This window comes from Mytilus californianus, unplaced genomic scaffold, assembly GCF_021869535.1.
Source record: "Mytilus californianus isolate M0D057914Y unplaced genomic scaffold, xbMytCali1.0.p SCAF_1, whole genome shotgun sequence".
Taxonomy (NCBI): Eukaryota; Metazoa; Mollusca; class Bivalvia; order Mytilida; family Mytilidae; genus Mytilus; species Mytilus californianus.
In genome coordinates this window covers 8,511,335-8,527,084 of record NW_026262581.1, presented here as the reverse complement: position 1 = coordinate 8,527,084, position 15,750 = coordinate 8,511,335, and the positions used below count along the sequence as shown (strand labels likewise).

The following is a 15,750-nucleotide window of genomic DNA, read 5'->3' as shown; positions in this document are numbered from 1 at the left end:
TTTGTCCGATATAGTTCGTAATTTGTTTATGTTGCCCCGCCGATGTGTTCTTCATAACACTAAGGATATCATTTTGGTTGAGATTATTTTCAAAAGGGATGAAATTGTAGAAAAGAAGATTAATTGAATGCTTGGTTTGCTTAACTTTCAGTGGCAAATGGTTTCTGTGTGTTCAGAACGAGAACGAATTAGCTATTATTGCAGTAGATAGGGATTGACAAGGATAAAATGGGGAGTTAGAATGCCATCGGAAAACAAGGGTATTAGATAAAACAGATTTATTCTCACCGAGCGTTGTCGCAAGGATTCTTTAACGAACAGAGAACGTGTCACTCTCTCTTCACGAGACATCGAGTTTATCGTCCCCATTCCGACCGGATGTATATATATATTCCGCACAGCTTGGAGGATGCCCCACAGGGTTTTACTGCCAGAACGGGATAAGTCCAAGGAATTACCATATTTCTATACACCAGTCAAATTCAATTAACAGTTTCGATTAGCGATTTCATTTTTATATCTTATTTTGATGATCAGTTTTGCTCTTTACAGTTTCTGTTAATTTACATCAAGTTTATGATAAAGTTAATTTGTCAAAACGACCGTCACTCTTATAAATGAAAAAAATAAAATAAAAGATTACAGTCCTATTATCATTTTTGTAGATCTTGTATTGCTGTTCATATTTGCCGTTTTCAGTTTCTGTCTATCTTTATCATTTGTAAAAAACGTCATTTCAAGGAAAATAACTCATACTCATGGTTCAGTTATTTTGCGTTTTTTTTTAGATATTTTATGCTGATAATTTTTGCCGTTGGCAACTGCAGAATCTGTTTATCTAATTAAGTTTTCATGATAATAGGCAAAACAAGTTTACATTGGACTGGTAAACAAATGTTTATTTAAGGGGAAATAGCTCCTATAAGGACTAATTTGATGGTTTCAATTATATAAGCATTTTGTACATCTTAATTTAATAATCTTATTCCTATATACAATTTCAGTGTATTTACTATAATTTTCATGTTAATAGGCAAAAATGTTGAAATATGCTCAAAATCGTCATTTCAGGGTAAAAACTCCTATAAATCAATTAGTGGTTTCAGTCATTTAACATTTTTGTGAATCTTTTTATCCTTAGCGTTCATTTTGGTTTTATTACGGAGTTGATGAACACTACTTTCAAGACAGACTCTCTATGGAGAATGCAAGCTAAATTTTGATTTCAATTTGCCCAGTAGTTTCATAGGTGAAGATACTTTATGGGAAAATACGCCAAGCAGCAGATGACGAACACACAGTAATGGCAAAAGATCACACAGTTCCTTTGGCTATGATCGTAGAGAATTCGCTAAATATTTACCGGTATCCAGAGTTTTTAATTATCATTTCACGAACAATCTTAATTTATATGTTAACAAAAGATTTAATTGTCATGATATTTGTTTTATATGTTCACTTCTTTGGGGTTTCTAAGACTTCTTTCGAAACATTGAATAAGAAAAAGCATTACCTACCTTCCGCCTGTTTGATGTAAGTCAGTTAAACTGTGCCTTTTTATTATGGCTTATATCATGTAGTGGGCTAGTAAAATGTAGACCATGGTCGTTCTTTGGAAAATCAGTGAATTTTACATATGGTTTTTGTTTTATCAAAGACGTCCATGGCTAGATACGAGGCGTTTCAGGGGTTAATCTTAATAGGGTCGCTGTTCAAAATCATGACATTGTTCATTTAAAATGACGTTGTTGTCTTTATACAACATAATGATTTGCCCCCTTAAAGGTTAATTCATACCTATCTATTATGTATCTTCATAGTGATTAAGATTATAACACAATGTTGACTGCTGCACTCCAATTTTTGACATTTTTACCTATTGTGTCTGTTTGTTTTGCTTAAACATTGTTGTCAATATAATGGAATTCTATACGACTGTCATACAAGTGAGAGGTTTAGCTAGTTATAAAACCAGGTTTAATCCACCATTTTCTGCATAAGAAAATGCCTGTACCAAATCAGGAATATGACAGTTGTTTTCTATTCGATGTGTTTGAGCTTTTGATTTTGCCATTTGATAAGGGACTTTCCGTTTTGAATTTTCCTTGGAGTTCGGTTTTTTTTGTAATTTTACTTTTTATTCAAACAGCTACTTCAATAAATAAGATGAAGGTTTTTAAAACACTTGATTGGATTATTTTATCAATCAATTTATTTATTTCAAAATATTATAAATAAAAATTTCAAAGCAATTTATATGTATTCTATGACGTCTTCTATGCTATTTCTTAACTACAAATTGCACAAAACCTTTACTAAATTCGTTCATAGATACACAGATTTGGTTTTAAAGTTTTACTGTATACGTGCCTGTAGAATTCTTATTACAAACTGGATATCACATCAAAATTATTTCGGTAGCGTTGTTTATCTAAGAATTGAATGCTTCCATTTGTAATTTTCATAGATACTTGGGGACAGGAAAATTTTTTAACCCTCCCCTTTTTTCCACAAGCCATTTCTTTTTTTATTTTCTGACAATTTCAATTATTTTCGCGTTTTTTTTTCTGTATAATATCATCATAAATATTTAGTTTAAGATGAAAATTTTGAAAAGTCATTGTTCTGGTGATATAACAGGGAAATGCTCATCTGACATTGAAAAGTTCCAGTACAATAGAAATAGTACTTGATACAGTATTGTGTCAGCTTGTTTTATATCCAAGATGCTGTGTTATCATGTTCCCTGTCAAACGGTGCTAAAATAACAAAACAGATAGATGCAAGTATTACTTAAATACGACCAATACCGGTCCTGTACCTGCATCGCTGTAAATAATCGATATTTCAAACTATCGTCGAACAGAAAAAAGCGGCAGGCCAAATCTAAAAATTAGTCACACGCTACAACTCAACATTATCGAGCGAGCACACCAAATATAAATCCATTACCTTACATAGAAACCAAGCAAACTTGGACGAAAGATTTCTACCCAATGTCTCTCGGACTGACGGATGGAATCGGGCGGTTATGATTAACTAAGAAAACTACTGTTTGATAAGATTATGTGAAAGTGTAGTATAAAGAGTGGAAAAGACAAAAATGTCAACCGAATCAAAAGTAAAATAACAAAATACCGAACTTCAAGGAAAATTCAAATCGGAAAGTCTCTTATCAAATGGCAAAATCAAAAGCTCAAACACATCAAACGAGCGGAAAACAACTGTCATATTCCTGACTTGGTACAGGCATTTCCTTATGTAGAAAATGGTAGATTAAACCTGGTTTTATAGCTAGCTAAACCTCTCACTTGTATGACAGTCCATCCAAAGCACGTAATTTGTCTAAACCATCCAAAGAATTTTTTACACTCTAAAAAAGTTAATTCCATTATTTTCATACGTTTTATTACAAAAGTTAACGATAAGTTATTTGATAGTAGTTAAGGAACTAGTTAAAAGGACTGAAAGATTAGTAGCAGAACGAACACTCACCATAGACCGAGATGAAACGATATTTTACGGGATTTTGTGTGGTTTAGGTTACCAATACATAGTGGGAACCTTCAAATGTTTTGTCGGCCGGTACGGACACAAAACGCTTTATGCGAGTACTTGATTTTTTTTTTAATTCTAGAAAAAGGCGTATTACTCTTTTATATATATTCTAAATTATTTTCGAAATGTGATATGCGAATATCAACAATATTCAGACATTTATTAAATAGGAATCAAGTGTCTTTTTGTGAAATTTCTCCCATTTACAACAATTTTTACAATAGGATGAAAGAGAATTGTTAATGAACTAAAGACACTCTTTCAAATTTTATTTTGGACGGTGGACGATATTTTGGTCTATTTTTTAGAAAGTTTTTAACCTCTCGGTCTTGATCGATGTTGAGGTCACCTGTTATTACATGGTCATAGGGAACATATCTATACTTCGCGAGTTAAGCCCTTTTCAACTGATGTTTTATAGTTTTTTCTTATGTTGTACTGCTTAACCACTATCCCTGATTGGGGAGGATTTGACGCCTGTACAGTCTTAAAATATGTACCATATGGACATGTAATTGCTGTATATTATGTTTGTTTTTCGTTCATTGTTCTGTACATAAATAATAATTTCATATGTCATGTTAATTACATGGCCATGGGAACGTATCTTAAGTCTGTATCTCACCGTCACTGGGAAACGAGGGCATTGAAAAAACAGATTGTTTTCCTTGCAACAGGCTATATAATCATTTTGTATATCTAAACTTAATAATATTATTTCTATATACAGTTTCAGTGTATCTATTATAGTTTTCATGATAATATGCCAAAATACTGAAATATGCCCAAAATAGTCATTTCTAGGCAACAACTCCTATAAGTCAATTAATGGTTTCAGTCATTTAACATGTTTGTGAATCTTTTTATCCTTGACGTCCATTTCGGTTTTATTGCGGAGTTGATGAACACTACTTTGCAAACAGACTTTCTATGGATGATGCAAGCTAAATTTGATTTCAATTGGCCCAGTAGTTTCAGAGGTGAAGATACTTTTTGGGAAAATACGCCAAGCGGAAGATGACAAACACCAAGTAATGTCAAAAGATCACACAGCTCTTGTGGCTATGATCGTAGAAAATTCACTACATATCAACCGGTATTCAATGTTTTTAGTTGTCATTTCTCCTAAATGGTGGTGTTTCCAAAAGATACAATTTCATGGCCATTTTAGACAATGGATATTGCTTTCTTTTTCTGATATTTGTTTTATATATTAAATTCTTTTGGGTTTCTAAGACTTCTTTCGAAACATTGGAATAAAAAACCCAATACCTACCTTCCACCTGTTTGATGTAACTCAATCTAATTTAAACCTTTATGGTTTATATTACATAGTGGTCTGAATGTAGGCCATGGTAGTTTATGAGAAAATCAGTGGATTCAAGTTCGTTGTTCGAAATCATTACATTGTTCGTTTTATAAAGACATTGTTCTTATACAACATAATGGGTTTCCTCTAAAATGTTAATTTATACCTATCTGTTGATTAAACAACTAATTCAATCAATAAATTGAAGGTTTTTAAAACACTTAATATAAAAAACGTCACTTTTGACATTGATCCATTCATGTGACGCGCAGTTTATATTTCGTTTGTTGTGTCCTGGTGCTGTCGTAAATTCATGGGAGGTGTCCGTTGTTATTTTGCGGTTTACATGTTGTAATGTACTATTATATTATTTATTTATGTATTTCTCTGTGCTGAGTGTTCTTGCTTTTGTTTGTACTGTATTCCTGCCACGTAGTATTGTCATTTTAGCGGTATTTTTAACATTGCCATATACGCAGGAGGTTTTGCTAGCCATAAAACCAGGTTCAAACCACCATTTTTTTTTAAATGTCCTGTACCAAGTCAGGAATATGGCAGTTGTTATCTACAGTCCGTTTCTATGTATGTTGGCGTTTGCTTTTGTTGTAGTTAATTGTTTCTGTTGTTCGGTTGTTATCTTTTATAGTTGATGTGTTTCCCTTGGTTTAGTTTGTAACCCGGATTTGTTTTTGCTTAATCGAATTATGACTATTAAACAGCGGTATACTACTGTTGGCTTTATTCAATTTAATCATTTTTTCAATCAATCTACCTGTATTTCAATATATTGATCAACCAGAAAGCAAAATAAAAATTTCGTTGAAAGTTATGTGTATAAATTAAGATAAACCCCAATTGAACGTTTTGGTCAGTAAAATATGATTGATTGATCGATGTCTGTTTTACATGGCATCAGCGAAAAAGGCAATAACGCTGCATTTCAACAGATTAGTAAGATCTGTGAATATTGTCTTTTGTGGTACTATATAGATTTTATTCTTGATAGTTTAATACATAAAAAAAGGTATTATTATCCAGTTATTTTAAAACATCTATGGTCCAACATCCTGCACTTATATTTCGGCATTGCGGCATTACACAAGGTCGTGCTTTTCTCAGAATGTTTAGGACGTCTTGACAATAAATCCGTCGGAGGTGCAATGATTGATATTTTAGTCTATAAAAAATGGTTTATCAGTAGGACTTAGAAGTAGCTTTCATTAATTGCGTAGTACTCTCAGATAGGTAATAGTGTCCTTTGGCTTTTTGTTGTGCATATTTCCAATCGGATGAGTCAAGCCCTTTGCAACTGTTCTTTTTTAAGTTTGTTACCCAGGTGAAGGGAGGATCGAGGGCCCAAAAACATTTGTTTTCCCGCATTATTCTTTGTGTGTCTGTCTCAATTCAGGATCCTGTTATCCAGTGGTTGTCGTTAGTTTGCTAACTGCCATTATGTTTTTCTTTTCTTGGTTTTAATATATTAATCAGACCGTTAGTTTTTTCTTTTTAATTATTTCACAATTGTCATCCCGGGGCCTTTTATAGCTTGCTATACGGCGAGTTATGCTCATTTGATGAAGGTTGTAGTTTACATTGGTGTCATTTGGTCTTTGGTGGATAGTCTAGTTGACAATCATACCACATCTCCTTATTTTTTTAATTGACCTCATTTTTTTATGGTCAATATAAATAATCCATGATAATGTCCGTTTCTCAGAAACTATAAGCAGTTGGTTGAATATATTTTGTGAATATAATGACTGTTAGATGTATATATCCGTCTGACATGGTAAATTTGACCTTGACCACTTTTACATGGTTCATGGTCAACGATAAATGTTCATAATATTCATTTCCAAGATACTTTGAATAAAAGGTCAACAAACACCAGGCCATTGAATGATTGTCAGGTGTGTATATCTGAAGCTGTTTTAAAAGGTTAATCTAATTAGGTGCATTGGTTTAAACTGTCAATTTAGTTTTTGTTTTGACGATGATATATACTTTTGTTATGTGAGCCATAAGCTTGGTGTTTTGATTACATGTATATTAAAGTCTGATATAAGAACGTACAGTGAAAGGGATGAGGTTGTAATTTTTGGTAATACAAGTGCCAGGGACACTGCCAGAACAGGGACTAACCAAGATAAGACTTATAATAATAATATTCTTTTTCTATCCCGTATGATCTTGTCAATAATACCACAAGTGTTATGATTGAACAAAGTTAAAATATTGTGTGTAATTCACAGATAAAAGTTCAACATTGGGCAAGAACAGTTGGCTCATATGTTGGTTTAAAGAAAGTTATCTATTCTGAATTATAGCCCTGACAGGGTTCTTCTCACCTTGACCTAATTTTCATGGGTTATTGATAATGTTAAGTTTATTTAAAACCATTAATAGGACCATTATTTTAGACTTGCATCCTTAATTCAATCTTATTAAGTAAAGCAGGCAAGACATTTTAGTTTATCGCACCGCGGGTAAATTATCACATTGTGATTGGTTTAACGCCGTCACATGGTGACCCCCTATGGATCCGTAGGGGGTTAGTAAATTTCATAGTGGGTTCATGACGTCACGTCTAATGTTAATGGTGACGTCATCTATTGATGTTTTTGTATTTCATTGATATTTTCTACAAAACGCTGCAGTAAAAGTATCGCGTGCGATAAATTCGTTATACGGTTAACTACTGACCCCCTACGGACCATAGAGGGTGAATAAAATCCAAAAGAGATTCGGCCTCCGGCCTCACCCCCTATGGATTTTACTAACCCTCTATGGATCCGTAGGGGGTCAGTAGCGAACCATATAACTTATAGTGTGCACTATTGGATACGCTACAAGGAAGTTTGGTTCCAATCAACTAAGAGGTTTTTCTGAAGGTCAAAATATCGATAGTTGGAAATGTTAGATTTAATGCAACAACATCAATTTTTTATGCTCTTTCATATGCAAAATGTCCTAGTAGATGTCTACTGGCAAAATCTATGTTTTGGGTAGTACAGTTTCAGGGGAGGTAGCTGTTAGTGAGATGCTCAACTCTCAATGTCCTGTTATTATTTGAAGAATTAGGTGTTGATGGGTAATCTCTTCAAAGCCTTTCTTTCAGACTAGGGTTGACTTAGAGCTTGTCCTATTATATAGATACATCTCTATTGGCGAAGTGTGTATGCCGAACTCTAGGTTTCTTTTGGTTATTTGTGTCGTTAGAGTTATTGTCTTATTGACATATACCCCACATTTCCTTTATACTTAGTCTTGAATGCAGAGTATGCTACAAGTCACCAGAATCGAGATGACATTTTTTATGTTTGAAAGAGTAGGGTAAAGTGGACAAGTTTAATTGACTGATGACATTTCAGTAATGCAACATTCACTCCTTTGAAATGTATTTTTGAACTAGGTTTTCCAAGGAAAGAAAACAGGTATTAAATTAAAGTACGGCGGGAGGGCGGGTGTTGGGCGGCTACCAACAGTTTCTATGCAATAACATATGAACCATTTAACAAATGCTTTTCAAATTTTAATTAGTTGATACTTATGACGAAATGGAGGTAAAGTTCGATATTGATGATTTTCACTTTTACGGTTCAGGAGCTTTTGTCCTTGACATATGGAAAAATGGCTTTTTATGCAATTTTCGTTCAATAACTTATAAATCCTCTACCAGTCGTTTTCAAAATATGTTGTTACTGATGACAAAAAGGAGGACAAGTATAATATTGAGGATTTTCACTTTTACCGTTCAGGTGTTATGGTCCTTAATCTATTGGAAAATGGCGTTTCATGTCGTTTACCTGCAATAACCTAATGAACCACTTGACAAATGATATGTTGTTACTTATGACGGGTGCAACATGTGGAGCATGATCTGCTTACCCTTCCGGAGCACCTAAGATCACCCAGTTTTTGGTGGGGTTCGTGTTGCTCAGTCTTTAGTTTTCTATATTGTGTTTTGTGTACTGCTGTTTGTCTGTTTGTCTTTTTTAGTCATGGCGTTGTCAGTTTATTTTCGACTTTGAGTTTGAATATCCTTTTGGTATCTTTCGCCTCTCTTTTTATAACAGCAAGAGTGCACACGCTGAAACGTCTCGCCAGCTTTATTTATGATTGAATTCGTGTTGAAAGTCTTTTACATGAAGGTTTTACTACAAGTATCACATAAACTTATCATTATCAATGATCCATGAAAATGAAAATGAAGTCACGGTCAGATGAACTATGCCAGACAGACACTTAATAAATATATTGGTCCTATAGCTTATAGTACCCGAGAAACAGATCAAACCACAAAATCTTAACATTGACCAATGGACCATGAAAATGGGGAAATATGAACCCTGCCAGACAGACATGTACACATTACAATTATTCCATACGCCAAATATACTTGACCTATTGCTTATGGTAACCGATAAACGGACATAACCACACAAACTTATCACTAAACAATGAACCATGAAAATGAGATCAATGTCGTATGAAACCTGCTAGAAAAACATGTACACCTTACAATTATTCCATACACCAAATATATAAATGACCTAATGCTATGATGAATGCTTTTTTCAATGAGTCACCAAAATGTCAATTTTATAGGTATATACATTATCCAGATACTTATCAATTTTATCTACAAAATCCTGCTAACTATATGTATAATAAATATATTTGTAGATATAGATTGTCTGCATACTGCCTTAACACTGAAACCGGTAGATTTTATTATATTGAAAAAGAAAAAGATTTTGTAATATGTGCGATAAACATCTGATTGAAGATGAATACCATCATATTTTAGTATGTGACAAATATTTTGATATAATAAAAATATATATACAACCGTTTTATTGGGACAAAATCATCTTGTTATAAATTTGTACAATTATTGTCTGTTCATAACATTAAAGAGTTTAACAATCTGGGTAAATACCTTTATTTAGCTGATAAGATTCGTTATTTTAAATATAATGCTCATATTTTATTATTTATATTATTTGTTGTCATTCTCCGCCGATGATTCAAACTTGTTTGTAATTGTAAAACACATATGTAATTAATCACAGATGTTATTATATTTGTATATGTAAATTCTATAAGCTGTATTGCTTTTGAATAAAAGAACTATTATTTTTACAGTATCTGAGATATAGACCAAATCACACAAACTTAACATTGTCCAATGAACCAAGAAATTGAGGTCAAGGTCAAATCATATTAAGTGGATCTATCAATCATATTGTCCAATGTCTAATAGATTCTGTTTTGACAAAAGATAGCATGGAATGGAAACAATATAATACAAAACAAACTTTTATTTGCATTCAAGAATGTTTCTAGACTATGATAATAATTTTTCATGATATATTAATTTGTGGAAATTAAAGCATCACCATAAGGTAAATGTACCCCCCTTCCCCGGGTATATAAAAAAAACATTTTCACAAAATTTTCATCTCATCAAAAGAGATATATGTTCTTATAATGAAAGGTAGTCTCAAAAGTGAAAGTTGGTGAATAATAATAATCTTATCATTGAATATGATACTACAGAAAGGAAACGACCTTATATGTTTTTTTAAAATAACGTTAATATATTGAGATGAATGATGAATACATTTTTACTTGAAACTACATATTTTACTCCACAAAGTGAAATCGATTTTCAAATATTAATAAAATTGGTTAACTTATAAATGCTTTTTATAAGTATTATAAAAAAAATGACTGACTGTCTATTATAGTTTTCAAGATGATAGTCTAAAACGAAAATTAGGTAAATAGTTAATCAAGGGAAATAACTCTTTATATGAGTCAATTGATGATTTCGGTCATGTGACATATTTGAAAACTTGGTATAGTTGATCATTCTTGCTCTGATAGTTACAGTCTATATTATAGAATGTTCACGATAATAGCCAAAAACGCAAAAATTGATAAAAATTATTTGATTTATTTGTAAATCGTGTTATGCTGATTATTGTTAGCTATTTATATTTCTGTTTATCTATATGTTTCAAGACGCGGTAAAAAATACTGATTGGTCAAAAGCCATCGTTTATCAGCAATGACTCCCACAGGCGCTTTGGGGAATCAACACCCTCTTTTTTCTAAATATTTTTTAAATATTTTTTCTATGCTGTAATATTTTAACTTACTTTTCACTTATTTGATGTGTTCTTGCTCTCATCCATACGATATTGTAGTAACAGTAGTATATAATGTGTATTCTTTATTATTATGATTAAACTCATCATAGTTACCAGGATTACATTAATCATATTAATAGAGTAGTCTGACAATGTTGATCTTAATAAATGAATATATATGATATAAGTCTATAAAAAAGACCATCTAGCAAATTTAATGTGTACCGGATCGTCTAGAATAGACGATACTGCGCAGATAAGGAAAGAATTACAAAAGTCTTAAGATTTGCGCAACAGTACTAATATAAGATGGTAATATATGAAGATGATGTTATAAAATCGTGTTGAAAACATTTCGGCTGAACAAATAGCCTTCGTCAATGTCATTAATTTAACAAACAGTATTGTTAAAATTCTTGACACTGACGAAGAAAAGGGTAGTTACAAACTCTTAAAAAATACACATACCAGATAATTGAGACGAATTTACACAAAACTAACTAATATATCAAAAACAAATACAAAAACAATTCGTTACTATCAACACAATGTAAAAAATACAACGAAAAAACCTTCCCAAAGCTATATTTTAGCAAATACTTGCACAAAACTAATAAATATCCGATTTAATGAATACGTTGATATGTAACATACGCCCTGTTGTTAAATGAAAAAAAAAACATTTATGCATACGGACAGTTACCACAAAGAGAATGGCGTTTTGTGCAAAACTAACGTACGCAACACCGGGAATGCTATTAAGGAACATTCAGTATGTATTGTTGAGTACAGTAAAGGCTTTCTAAAACTGTCGGTATTGGTGATTTGGAACTGGCAGTAAGGTGTAAGCTTGTGTTGAAGGCTTCACTGTGTTCTTGAGATTAAAAGCAACAATAAAAAGCTATGTGCCTTGTGTTTGTTTTTTGTCAAATTCGTGTTTGGATGAATTAATACACCATCTTATTATTTAGGCGTAGACAATAGATTAAACTAATCTTAATTGAACGCAAACTTAACATTTGAGCAGTACTGGATTTAACGCAATTGATATGTCTGAGATTAAATTGAAAAAACACATGACTAGATTTATTCATGTTCAGTCTTTTCAGATTGGACCAGATTTAACGGTATTTTCAGTATAAAATCTAAATACAGTTTTATCTTTGAATTTTGATTACATCTATCTTGAAAACCTATTTCAATTGCAAGTATTTTAATCAAATAACAGAAGCAACATTTCATTTGAGCGATTTCTTTTTATCCAAACACGTGAATATGATTAAATTTGTCATTCCTTAGAACAAGACGGTTTGCAGCAGCTTTATAAGATGGCTGAGCGTCATTGTAGATTACACCTGATGCCACATACGGGGAACAATGATCTTTAACTTCTGCTGGGAAAGTATCATACGCTGTATGAGAATCTATTCTGTGGTAAACGGTTCCGCAGTGTGGTCGACAATGCCCTTTGCTTGAGGTATGATCATGTACCGCGTTAACAACAGAATGAGCTTTAGTATTATCTAAATGACGTGTCCTTTTATCAACGCTTGCTATAAGAATGTTTCGGCCATGGTTCCTAAATTTGCTATATCCACCGCATACCTTATTCCAATGTTTGTCATCTCCAGTGACGTCTTTGTAAGAAATGACCATCCAGTCCCTCCAATAGTATTTTCGGGAAAGAGAATTGTACATGTTATTAGCCCAGTCATGATTGTTCATTTTATCTCCTGGATGATCAAGTGCATATCTGTCTATTTCAGCATTTGACTGGTCGTGATATTTAGAAGCTATAGTTCTATCGGCATGACTCATCGCAGATCGAACCTGATCTATGCGAGTTTTCCATTGTTTTGCGTGATAATCTACGTTAGATGATAGACCCTTCAGTTGTAGGTATGCAAGCTCAAGTTCGGCGGATTTCAACAACAAATTGAGAATTCCAGAACTGAATTCCGAGCATTTTCTGCGATCATATTTTGTATATGTCATGCAAGGGACTAGCAAGCCATCACCAAAGACACGACCTACGTTCAAGACTCCGTCATAAAGTTTAATGCCACTATTTTGAAAGTCACTTTCATAGTTGCTTATGAATAGCTGTTTCTCTCCAGCAAGGGCATTAGTTGGTGCCTGGTACATTTCTCTATATTTACGATAAACTGCATTGATTTTTTGTTCAATACTGGAAAACTGGACTTTTACGCTGCTCCAATTTATGAGTTGTTTTACATCGGAAAATTTTCTGTCTACTTGATCGAATCGAGTGTCGATATCTTTATGTAAATTTCGAATAGCCAGTAATTCTGCTGATGGTCCTTTAGGAATAAAACCAAAAACAAATGATATAAACGGAGCAACCACTCCTAAGAAAGGTGCTACTTTATCTGCTATCCTTACTAATCCTGTCGCAAATGCAGTCGAATTTGAAATGACTGAGGCAATGTCCTTGGCTGCATTAAGGCCGCTGCTGATGTGATCCGTGGTTGACGATCTCTTTTGTTTCACATCTCCGGCTAGTAAACCAGTGATGCACAAGGCAAGAACCAACGGCAGTTTCATCTGTGAATTATAGAATGAATGAATTGATTGATTGATTGATTGATTGATTGATTGATTGATTTGCACACAAATAGTGTATATGACGCCGAGACCTCCTCGTGATATTTAAGTCTATTTTTAGAATATAAAGAGACTGCATAGATCACATGGATATGTGTCTCTTCAAGTGGATAAATTCATCATAGATACGAGGATTGAAATTTTGTATGTGTGCCAGACGCGCGTTTCGTCTACAAAAGACTCACACATTCACGCTCGAATAAAAAAAAAGTTAAAAAGTCCAAATAAAGTACGAAGTTGAAGAGCATTGAGGACCAAAAATTCCTAAAAGGTTTGCCATATACAGCTAAGGTAAATAAAGGCAACAGTAGTATACCGCTATTCGAAATTCATAAATCGATTGAGAAAAAAACAAAACCTGGATTACAAACTAAAACTGAGGGAAACACATCAAATATAAGAGGAGAACAACGACACAACAGAAACACAACACTAAAATGCAACACACACAGAAACGAACTAAAATATAACAATGGCCATATTCCTGACTTAGTACAGGACATTTTAAGAAAAAATGGTGAGTTGAACCTTGTTTTGTGGCTAGCCAAACCTCCCGCTTTTATGGCAATGTTAAATATAACATTAAAATGACAAGATTACATGACAGGACTACAATATAAATAAATGGGAGAACATACAGGACAGAGACACACACAAATAATAGCTATCAAAAGGTACCAGGCTTATAATTTATCACGCCAGACGCGCGTTTCGTCTACACAAGACCCATCAGCGACGCCCAGACCAAAAAAAATTCGAAAGCCGAAACAAGTACTAGTACAAATTTGAAGAGCACCGAGGACCAAAAGTTCCAAAAAGCCGTGCCAAACACGGCTAAGGTTATATAAGGATAAGAAAATCCTTAGTAATTAGAATAATTCATACTTTTGCAAAGAGTAAATTTATAAAATGACTATATAATAGATATACATGTTAACACCGAAGTGGTGACTAACTACAGAATAAAAACGAATACATAAAACAACCTAAATCAGCACATAAAAAAGGCACAGCCGAACAACGTATTATATGTTAGCCGGAGAGATCGACGCACAATGTGACGTCACATATAAATTTCTATAAATTTCCAAAAAATAGGATAGAGTTCAAGATTAGGTTTGTAATACTGATATAACATGTATTAATAACAGTGAAAATTACAATACATATTGATATACAATTGTGGTAGTAATTAAATAATTAATTGTATTACTAGTATCAAGCTATGTCGGTATTTCTTCTAAATCAAACTGTAAACCAAATACATCGAATAAAATTAGATGACCCAAACTAAAATCTTATAAATGAACTGGGTGATTAATTATCTTTACCGTAACATACGAATAGAACAGAAAAAAATAATAAGATTTACAACTACAAACGATAAGACATTTGACAAAATCCGATGAGAATAACAAATATAACATCAAAACTAAATACATGGATTTTGGATAGAATCTATTCTTGAGGTAGAAAAGCCTTAGTATTTTAAAAATGTAAACGGTAGTAGTTTCTGATCTATTGGTGTGGCCTTTTTTTTAAAATCACCACTTTGTAACTCGGACCCAGAACCTACACACACAGTTAACTAAAGTTCGTACTTTTATTATCATATTCAGAAATAGATGTGAATATGTATGATTCCCGTCTGCTTTTGTTTTGCTATATTTTTAACATAAGGCCACTAGTGATTTGCGGCCTTTTGACAGGCAGTGCAAACAGAATTCTTAAAAATTATCAAATTTTTTTAATTTCCTTTTTTTTACCTGAAGGTAAAATTACTTTCATCTTTTTCTACACCTGGTTCATCCCTCGGCTTGGGAAAATATGTTTAATATATGCTCAGTGAAGTTTTTGTCCTATCACGGTGTTCAGATATACACAAAAACAACCAAGTTCCAGGAAAGTAAATACTACCGTTCCACATACAACGCTATTTCACAGACTAAATTCTAGACACATTTATTATTTTTCTCCTGCAATTCAGACTTTGCAGTTTAATGTTTATTTTTTTTATTTGTATTGTAATCGACATGGCTTTAACATTGAAACGTATTTCATTTCGAGTTTGGAGCCTTTGTGCAGCATACAGATGCATAG

At 32.9% G+C, this 15,750-nt stretch overlaps 1 protein-coding gene across 1 annotated transcript; it reads right to left on the bottom strand.

Annotated features, from left to right (window-relative positions):
- Positions 1-12,128: 12,128 nt before the first annotated feature.
- Positions 12,129-13,590, bottom strand: LOC127729024 (uncharacterized). The gene has a single exon (XM_052236983.1). The coding sequence runs from the start codon at positions 13,588-13,590 to the stop codon at positions 12,283-12,285; it is 1,308 nt and encodes a 435-aa protein (XP_052092943.1). The 3' UTR covers positions 12,129-12,282.
- Positions 13,591-15,750: the final 2,160 nt, after the last annotated feature.

Bases quoted from the DNA above. Each gene is read 5' to 3' on its own strand.
- LOC127729024 (XM_052236983.1), bottom strand. From the start codon at position 13,590: ATGAAACTGCCGTTGGTTCTTGCCTTGTGCATCACTGGTTTACTAGCC.